Source organism: Gossypium arboreum, chromosome 2 (assembly GCF_025698485.1).
Source record: "Gossypium arboreum isolate Shixiya-1 chromosome 2, ASM2569848v2, whole genome shotgun sequence".
Taxonomy (NCBI): Eukaryota; Viridiplantae; Streptophyta; class Magnoliopsida; order Malvales; family Malvaceae; genus Gossypium; species Gossypium arboreum.
In genome coordinates, this window is record NC_069071.1 from 111,394,307 (window position 1) to 111,405,488 (window position 11,182).

The window sequence follows — 11,182 nt, forward strand, 5'->3', positions numbered from 1 at the left end:
ATTGCAAGAGGTGAGTTGAGCCTCAGGACACGCTGAGGTAATTTCAATTTCTGTTGTTAAAAAAATCAACTCATATTGTGAGAGGCAAGTTGAGCCTCAGGTCACACGCCGAGGTATTTTCAATTTCCGTTTTTCAATTTCTGCCTTTCAAAAAAAAAAATCAACTCATATTATGAGAGGTGAGTTGAGCCTTGGCTCACGCTACTGAGCTATTTTCAATTCTCTTTCAAAAAGTCAACTCATATTGCGAGAGGTGAGTTGAGCTTCAGATCACACACTGAGGTATTTTTTCAATTTATATTTTTCAAAAAAATCAACTCACATTGCGAGATGTGAGTTGAGCCTCGGGTCACATGTCGAGGTATTTTTAAAATCTGTTTTTCAGATTCTGTTTTCAAAAATCAACTCATATTACGAGAAGTGAGTTGAGCCTTGGCTCATGTGCTGAGCTATTTTCAATTTTTTTTTCAAAAAAATTCAACTCATATTGCGAGAGGTGAGTTGAGCTTTTTAATTTCTGCGAGAGTTGAGTTGAGTCTTTTAATTTCTGTTTTTCAAAAATCAACTTATATTGCGAGAGGTGAGTTGAACCTTCAGTCACATATCGAGGTATTTTCAAAATCGCTTTTCAAGTTAAGTTTCAAAAATCAACTCATATTGCGAGAGGTGAGTTAAGCCTTGGCTCACGTCTTTGAGCTATTTTCAATTCTGCTTTTAATGTCTGCTTTAGAGAGTCAATTCATATTACGAAAAATGAGTTGAGCTCGGGATCACATGCCGAGTAGAGAATAAAGATTGAAGCTGATTGAAGGCGTCGATTCTCTCCTTAAAGTTGCAGATGGAGTTGATCGAGGTATCGATCTTGCCTTTCCGAGTCGCAGAAGAAAAGACCACAAACCTTATCTCACCGAAGCGACGAAGAGTAGATTGAAGTTGTAGATCTCACCTTTCGAAGTTACAGTAAGTAGATCGAAGCCATACATTTCATATCCTTGAATTTACATCGAATAAATTGAAGCTACAAGGCGTATATCACAAGATGCGATGGAGTGAACCAAAGCTACAAGATGCGGTGGATGAAAAGGACTAACTAAACAAGAAGAGTTCCAAAGCAAGTCAAGACCTAGCAAGACCGGGCAAATTTGGTCTTCCTTGAAAGTCTTTGCTTTATTATCGTTGCACGACAATTAGCAAAGAGGGGCAGCTGTAGAAGCCCAAATTGCCCGGGCCCGATTATATCAAAACCCAACCAAACCTCTAAACCCACTAAAACCCTTAACCCATGACCCATTTACATCTACCCAAACCCATTACAAAACCCAAATATTAAACCCAATTCAAAAGCCCATTAAGCCTCCCCCAAAAAAATCTAACCCAAAAAAAAAAAAAAAAACCTAACCCCCCCAAAAAAAACCAAGAAACCCTAGCCACCTAGCCACTTTCTCACTTGCCCCATTTTTCCTCCCATTTTTGATATCCATTGTCTACCACCACCACCTACAAAATAGAAAAAGAAATAATAGAAAATCATGTAAAAGATGGCTATAAAAAGCCATTCAAAATCATGTAAGGGGGGATTTTACAAAGATTGAAAAAAAAAACACAAAAATCCCTTCAAATTTTGAACACAAAAGAAACATCAATAAAAAGGTTGCATCTTTTTCTTTTTTCCTCTTCTTGTTTAGTTAGTCCCTTTTCAGTAGAAGTCCCTCTTCTTTCCTCAAATCTGAATTATTGAGAATATGCTTAACCTCAAACCGGATTTCCTTTCCCCCCTCCATTCTCTCTTCTTTCCCCCTTCTTTTTTTTTAGGTATTTTATATATATTATGTATATATTTTTAATGCCATTAGTTATATATTTCTTATGTATATATTCTTAAATACTATTATATACATATATACATATATATATATATATTTTAAATATCATATTGTGTATATATTATTATTACAAATTATTACTATTGCTAGTATTATTATAACTATTATTATATTAGTGTATATTTTATGTACATATGTATATATATATATATATATATTTGCACATATCATTATTTTATATTATTGTTGTAAATTTTTATGTATATATTTTTTATGTACGTTTCCTAATATTTTCTTTTATTGTAGATATTATTATTATTATTACATACTTTTATTATATGCATATATATATATATATATGTATTTTTATGTACATATTATTATTTTATATTATTATTACCAAATATATCATTTTTCCTATTTTATTATTAGTACATGATTTGTTTTTATTTTGTAAATATCATTATTATTGTTATTCTAATATTCTAGTATTCCATGTTAATATTTTTCATTAATGATATCATTTTTTTATGTCCTTTATCTATTTTAATTTCTCACTTTAGGAATATTTTTCTCATGTTTTAATTAATTTCAAAATAAGGCAATGTACCGATTTAATATTAAGCCATCGATTTCATCGCTATGTTGGGTGAAATTCGTTGGCTTGTGTTAAAAAACGGTACACCCTTTCTAAAAAAAAATCGAAAACTAAAAATTCTCATTTTTCAATCGGATCATGATTAAATATTATATTGAACTCGTATTTTTGAAAATCAAGTCAACACATGTTTATGAGATACCAATTTTGGGTGTCGCGAGGGTGCTAATACCTTCCTCACGCGTAACTGACTCCCGAACCCCAATTTTTCTCTGGACTTTCATGTAGACCTAAATTTGGCCTTCTTTTTGTTTTAAAATAATTTTATTAGGTGTCCGATCACTCCTATAAAAAAGGATCGGTGGCGACTCCCTTTGTTAATAAAATCGAAAGTTGGTTTTCAAATGTTTAATAAATCGCCACAATTAGCGACCAAGCGAAACTAAATTTTTTTTACGTCGCTACATTAAAGTTACAATTTGGAGGTTCTCATGGAACTATCTACCTACTATTGTAATTATGAAACATAAGAATCTAGTAAATATATTTTGTTGTCCTCGATGCAGAAGGGAGGAATAAACTATTGATCATCTGTTTCGTAGGTGTCCTGTATCAGTAGAAGTCTGGTCAAAATTTAAGCTTAAGCATATTCTCAATAATTCAGATTTGAGGTTTGGTCAGTGGCTTAACCAGGTTTTTGGTGAGTGCTCAATTCCTCAACGTCACCTTCTCTGCTATGTGCTTTGGGCTATCTACAGAGACAAAAATATTAGGGTTCATGAAAGAAGTATTGTTATTGGTAAAGTTATAGCTCATTTTGTTGTCAGCTATATTTCTGAAGTTAATGAATCCAAGAAGAGAGCACTTATTAAAACAAAAAAAGTGGTGGAGTGGAAGAAACCTTTGGGAACAATTATCAACATTAATTTTGACGGAGCTTATGACAGATAGAAAATTAGGTCGGCCTCGGGTACTGTTGCGAGAAATGTTGAGGGGGAAGTGTTGATTTCAAAATCAGAGACCCACAAGGGGGTCCTTTTAGCTTTCGTCGCCGAAGCCATCACTTGTCACCCAGCAGTGCAAACGAGGTTAGAAGAAGGATGGCCGGAGGTAATAGTTGAGGGGATGCATTATCCATTATAAAGAAGAGTAAATCACAATATCCGAATAAATCAGAAATAGGAACTTATATTAGAATATTATTTCAGGCAATCACTTTCAAGCATGTTCCAAGATTGGCTAATGGTTTAGCCCATGTTTTTTGAAACAGAAACTTTGAAAGAGGGTGAGGAGTTTTACTTGGTGGAGAGTGTTCCTTCATTTGCAGTGCACCGTTTTGCTGCAGAGAAGGTGGGGGAAGTAGACTAAAGAATGGGGAAATATTTAGCAGGTTTTGGGAGGAAGCTGTACTTTGTTTGTTTTGGGGAAGATAAAGGATTTCTCTGATGAATGGAACCATCTGGAATGAGATATGATTAATTGTTGTTGGGACGGGTTTGTAGAATGTTTTTGATTGGGCAACAGAACGGTGGTGCACATCTTTTTTTGTACTTTATTTATTTATTTATTTATTGTTGATTTTTCTGAGTAGGTCAGAGACCCACAAGGGGGTCCTTTTAGCTTTCGTCGCCGAAGCCATCACTTGTCACCCAGCAGTGCAAACGGGGTTAGAAGAAGGATGGCCGGAGGTAATAGTTGAGAGGATGCATTATCCATTATAAAGAAGAGTAAATCACAATATCCAAATAAATCAGAAATAGGAACTTATATTAGAATATTATTTCAGGCAATCACTTTCAAGCATGTTCCAAGATTGGCTAATGGTTTTGCCCATGTTTTTTGAAACAGAAACTTTGAAAGAGGGTGAGGAGTTTTACTTGGTGGAGAGTGTTCCTTCATTTGCGGTGCACCGTTTTACTGCAGAGAGGGTGGGGGAAGTACACTAAAGAATGGGGAAATATTTAGCAGGTTTTGGGAGGAAGCTGTACTTTGTTTGTTTTGGGGAAGATAAAGGATTTCTCTGATGAATGGAACCATCTGGAATGAGATATGATTAATTGTTGTTGGGACGGGTTTGTAGAATGTTTTTGATTGGGCAACAGAACGGTGGTGCACATCTTTTTTTGTACTTTATTTATTTATTTATTTATTTATTGTTGATTTTTCTGAGTAGGTTTGGGCTTAAGTTCTGGGCCATAGACGTTTGAGTTTTTTTTTTTTTTGCTAGACTTGTTGTTTGTCATGTTTCTTTTTTATATTTAAGCTAAATCTGATTTATCTCAAAAAAGAAAAGAAAAGAATACTATATCTTATTATGCACATTCAACGTTTATGCTATAAAATTTATATTTTCTTATATTGAATCAGGTAAGAGAATGTAAAATTTTAGTCCAAATTCATGTTCCAAGCTAAATCTTAAATCAAATGACTCAATTTAAGGTAATTGATTATTTACTTTAATAACAAATTAAATATGATCCATTCGTGCTGAATTAAAATTAAACAAAAACAAAAATTAACTAAAATTATAATTTCTATCATTAAAGGTTATGTAACAAAAGAAAAAAAATTAAGAAGAAGTCAGATTATCAACTCCAATTCCACTTTAATTAATTTAGTATATTTATGAAAATAATATTATTTTAAGAAATTTAAAATTATTAATTATACCGTATTAATTTGTATAATATGAAAATCAAGATGAAGGAGAAGGAAATGTGTCCATAGAGAAGCAGAAAGTTGCTGCCTGAAAACCGAAATCGGAAATATATGTTACCATTTTTTACCTAAAGAAATACAAAAAATTTGGCAGCTAAATCAAAAGATTACTTGTTTGGAATATATAAATTAGCTTTGTAATTTTTGTGGTGAAAATCTTGATATCTGGACCTGTACCCTAACCCTTGCAAACCCTGAAGTCATCCTCCCATCATCATAATAATTAATTAATTATGATAATAATAAGATTTGAAATGAGAATTTATGATTCTGCAATAATGTATCCACGTGAATGTTTAAAATATAATCAACTCGTATCTACTTCCACACATGCATTGCGTACTTTTAATTAAGAAAAAGTGAAGAATTCAAAGAAATTGCCTCTATCAACAATTTAAAATCTTAACCATTTTTATTTATATCATGTTCTCATTTATTAGTTTTTGTTAGATATTCCAGGTCTCACCAAGTTCCCATATTAATTTACGTCTAGTTTGTTCAATGAACTCATTATCTTTTAGTTTGTTAATTATCTCTTCGTAACATCACCTTACACTTTTTGAGATTTTAGCCAGAATATCTCTTGGGATACATGTCAAGTCTAAGAGGTAAAGTGACATTTTGCTTGGTAATTAGTTACCTCCTAACACATCAAATCAAGAAACCGTATTTTATAAATATAGAAACATTACTCCCAAACAAAGCGATGAAAAAGAACCTCAATAATTTTAATATGAAAAATCATAATTAAAATATTATATATATTTATAAATGTGAAATATATATTTATGATTTATTTCATATAAATTTTAATACAATTATCTATATTATTTAATCATATTATATATACATATATTAAATTTTCATGCATTTATGCAACAGTCAAATCTATTTACCTATATTGACATGGACAATTGGACATTGTACCATGGCCGTACAAGTGAAACCTTTGGAGACATTTCCATGTCCCATTGGTTACATAAAAACAATGAAGTTCTTCCCCAAAATCACACAAGTCAGAAGCTCTAAGCTTCCTAACTAGTCTTTAGTTTTCTCTTTTTACTCTAAGAATATTTGAATCAATATATATTTTACTTTAAAGTCCAAGTTCATATTTAATGTTATTTTTCTTCTACAATTTGATCATATTTAAATATGCATGTCCTTTTTTTTTATTAATATCAAATTATCTATACCCATAACTCATTCTTGCTGTCATGTCAGTTCCTGTAATTAAAAATGTATCTTATATTACAATGCCATTAGTCTTCCTAATCAATAAATTCACAATATGTAAAAATCATGGGATTTTTTTATGTTTATTTTAACTTAAATTTTAATATAGGTGTTGATGGAGTTTTAATTTAATTTTAATATAGGTTCAATTCGAATGTGCTGAAAGCTTGAAACACATTATCCTCATATTTATGAGTTAGAAAGAGATATTGTGTATGACGAATCTTAATACACGTAAGTTGAATTTTACTTATTCTTATTTGGACTAGTATAATTGTACTTCAACCTTATTAAAGAAAAGGTTAATTCACTAATAAACCCTCCCTATGAATTAATCTTCGTCTATAATGACTAAGTAACCTATCTAGGTGAAACTTATTTTATTCAATTGACTAATCAACTTTTTGTCTCGGATTTATCTTTTCTACAAAGACACAATACCCTATTTTAGTTAAAGTTGGGGGTGGGTGAATCCATAAATATAGAATTAATAACTTTTAATTTTCCAATACAAACCATTTAATGATCCTAATGTATGCAAATCCCGAACCTACTTTTTTTTATCTATAAAACCTCCATCAAACTTTGAATTGTATCCCTCTACTTTATTAAAATTGAGAAATTAATTTCTCCAATTCAATTTGTTAAAATTTGATCCTTTAAAAAAATCGTAAATAAGTGAGTTTAAAGGGTTGTTGAACCATTTAATAATCCTAATGCATGCAAATCCCAAACCTATTTTTATAAATAAAACCTCGGTTAATTTTTGAATTTCATATATTTATTTTATTAAAATCAAGAAATTAGTTTCTCTATTTCAATTGTTATTACAAATAAAATTTTTCCTCCACATTACGCTTTTATATAATCATTTCTCTTTAGTTAAAATAGGTAACCTTAAAGTACTAATTTTTACTAATTTATTATATATAAATTATTCAACTGTTGATTTTTAATTAATTCTTTATATATAAATTATCTTACTTCTTAATTTTCATTAAGTATGAGGATGAATTTCCGACAAATTAAAGGAATCTTGTCAACTATCATAAAATAAGGGGATGGGATTGAAAATTAGACCATAAAAACTCAATCAAAATTGGACGGTTGTGATCAAATTGTGATATAAACAAGAGTAAAACAAAACAGTCACACTATTATCCATGGACTCTCCTTGCTCACATGAAGGATTTATAGACAACTTTCTCCATGCTTATTGCTCAGTCAATCACCTCACCCCCCTAATCCAGCCAACCCACTTTAGCCCTCTCTCTTAATTTCTTCTTCTTTATTGTCTCTTTGAACTCTAAAAACCCTAAAATTTCTTTTTCTCTGAAATAATGTCAAGCAACAAGAAAAAGCTGGTTCTGAACACAGTTTCAGTGAGCTTAGGCTGCAGCAGCAGTTGCAGGAAACCCAAGCTGACAAGCTTTTTCAATCCAAAACCCAAACTGAAACTTAAAATCAAACCAAAATCTCATTCTCTTTGCAACAATTACTCTTCTTCAAGTTCATCCACCAAGAAAACAACCCATTGTTCCTTCTCTGAAAATGAAACTGGTACCTCTTTTTCTCCAGGTACAGACACTGCTATGTACTGGGACATGGATATCGACACAGACGGTCCGAACAGTGCTAACAAGTGTTCAATGGCGACAGTACGAGGTTTTGGTCATGTCGGAGGTGACAGCTTGGCGGTGGAGAAAGATTCTGATGATCCTTATTTGGATTTCAGGCAGTCAATGTTACAAATGATATTGGAGAAAGAGATATATTCTAAAGATGATTTAAAGGAGCTTCTCAATTGTTTCCTGCAGTTGAATTCGCCTTACCATCATGGGATCATTGTTAGAGCTTTCACCGAGATCTGGAATGGGGTATTCTCCGTCAAGTCTGGTTCCGGCACCGGTACTTCGCCGGAGATGCTTTTTGGGCTTAGGCCACGACAGTTCTAGGGAAATAAGGTCCAATGGGCTGATAAAATAATAGTACATTCTGACAGTTGGCTGATGAACACTTGTTTAAGTTATATAAGAAATATATTTTCGAATTTAATGCAATAGCAAGTTGGAGGAAACTTTTTTTTTTGTGTGTGTGTGTGAGTGTGCATTAAAGGAAAATAATATATATTTCTTTAAATAAAAAACTTTTCAAGAAGTGTAAAATTAGAATGTCTAAATGACTCAAAATATTATTACAATATGGGTCATTTGTAAGCATATGGTAGTGTAGAAGTTAATTATGTTTTCAACTTTGGAAATGGCAAGTGGTAAAATTCTTACACTTATTTCTATTTAAAGTTTTCCTGGTTGAAATGTAGCTTGATTTATTATTGTGTCTAACATTTATCAGTAAAAAATCGTTTAATACATAAATTTATTTAATAGATAAATTTATTAAAGAGTTTATACATATAGATACAATTAATATCTAAGAATAAAATATATCCAAACAATTATAATTATACTTAATCGTTATAAAACACAATCAAACTTATTAAGTTTTATTTATATGATAAACGATAAGAATGGGTAAATAATGGTGAATTAGTTGAAGGAAATCATGGTGGATGAGTGAGATGAGTGGAGGAGATGCTATATACAATTTCACATGTTAATTTCCAAAAGAAACTAACATCAATGATTAAAAGTTGGCTAAGTAAACAGAAAAGATTGGTGGTGGGTCAATAGAGAATAGATCATTTGTCACCATGCATTCATCCTGTTTTGGAAAAAAATTATGAGGGAAAGTTTTAAAGATGAAAAGAAACTACTAGCTTACTGGATAAGAGATTGGCAGAGCCATGGATTAGGTGGTGGCTTCATATGTCCCTTGTTTGTGGGTGGCCGTAGAACGGATCAATAATAATATAATAAATACATTTTTTTATTTGTGCTCTTTTTTCATTGTATAATTATATAAAAAAAATAAAACCAATGCATTGTTGAATCCGAATGTGTTCTGATCTTGGGTGGGAAAAGATAGGCATTGGGATTTGAACAGTAATAATTAGGTCAAAGAGTGTCCTTTGACCATTTCTAAGTGATGATCTATGGGTAAAATGTCTCCCTAATTTCTCTCAAAATCCATGTTAACTAAATTAATAGATGTTTTTAAAAAACTCTAAATAATTTAATTTTTATTGATTTTAAAAATAATTTAAAAATATTTAATCATGACATTATAATAATTTTTTGTTAACTTTATATAAATTTAATTGGTATAATAATAAATTTAACTATCATAATTTACACATTTTATCAAATTAGTTATAGTTTAACAAATGTAGTTTGCAGTATGTGTAAATGTATAAATATTGAAATTAAATTTGTTAAACATTTTACAATAAAGACCAAATTAATAAAATTTGTAAACATCGAGGGCTAATATTATTATCATACTAATCAAAATTATGTACAATTAACGAAAGTTATTACCACCATGATTAATTGTTCTTAACTGCTCAATTTTAAAATTGACAATGATTAAATTACTCTAATTTTTAACAAAGACCAATTTGCTCAATTTCAAAATTAAAAGGGACTAGAGAGGTCTTTTACAAAAAAAAATGAAAAATACTTATTATCTTTAATTTCTATGATTACTTTTCTCAATAATATCATTTTTAAAATTTAAATTTATATTATCTTAATATTTTTAATAGAAAATACATTTAGAATTGTTTAGGATTTAACTCAATTGAAATTTAAGTACAAAATGAAGTCATTTATATGGCAACTTATGAACATTAACAATTTTTGGGTCATAGTTTAATAGTTTCTTCTATTCCTTTTGTTGTTTTCGATAATTATACTTTTTCTTTGGAATATCATGGTAAAGGAATTGAAAAATAATTAACTTGTAAATATGATAAATTAATTTTATTTAACATTTTGTTGTAATGATAATTAGAATGAAAATAGGTAGCGTAAAAAGATAAGAGCAAAAAAGAATCGATACTATCAAATGTTGTGTTTTTGTTAACACAGTTCAGATATAACGATTCTAGGTCTATAAAGTCTTGTCCAGTAAATAATTTTATTCAACAATCGTCCGGATCAATTATTGGCTTAAGCTCAATCTACCCTTACACAAAGAAGTAACTGCAGCTCCGATATTGACCTCAGTTGTCACCAATCACTCACTCAAATACCTCACAATACAATTAATAAATTCTCCAAAGAATACCTAACAGAATGTCATAAAATAACCACAAAAAACACATTTTGATGTGCGACACAAAATAGCCCATTTATAGGCCTCTTGAAGTTGTCAATCAATAGTGTTTTGATAGGCCTTAAACTCCTATTTAAAATCATTAATTATCCTAAGTATTTATCATATAAAAGTCTTTATAAATCAATACTCTAATAGCTCCAAAACTCTCTCAAGAGATAATAAGACTTTCATATTTATCCAATCACCTCAAGTAATTCAGTTGGGAGTCTTAGTACCCTAATCGATCCATACTTCTAGTTTTTTTAAATATGCAACATTCAAGTAGACCAAATTCAACACAAATAAAATCTTTTCATGGCTCAAATCAATGATCCATGTATAGAAATAATTTCATTATAAAATGACATAGAACAAATAGTAAAAACTTTCTCAACAAAAATAATAACATAAACTCGAACAAATCTAAATCCGGAAAGTATTAGTGTTTATTCATATTAAAATTAAGTAAGATGAATTTAATAATTTTCCCATATTTATATTTACATTGATATGGTAAAATACATTATGAAACACAATACCAATTACAAAGTCTAATGGTATACATTAGATCTTTTACCTAGGAGGAGAG

The 11,182-nt window shown here is 30.3% G+C and overlaps 1 protein-coding gene across 1 annotated transcript; it reads left to right on the top strand.

The window, feature by feature from the left end:
- The first annotated feature begins 7,495 nt into the window (after positions 1–7,495).
- LOC108462965 (transcription repressor OFP6) lies at positions 7,496–8,452 on the top strand. The gene has a single exon (XM_017762886.2). The coding sequence runs from the start codon at positions 7,716–7,718 to the stop codon at positions 8,328–8,330; it is 615 nt and encodes a 204-aa protein (XP_017618375.1). The 5' UTR covers positions 7,496–7,715; the 3' UTR covers positions 8,331–8,452.
- Positions 8,453–11,182: the final 2,730 nt, after the last annotated feature.

What these genes read in the sequence shown, in the direction of transcription:
- LOC108462965 (XM_017762886.2), top strand. Translation starts at nt 7,716, where the DNA reads ATGTCAAGCAACAAGAAAAAGCTGGTTCTGAACACAGTTTCAGTGAGC.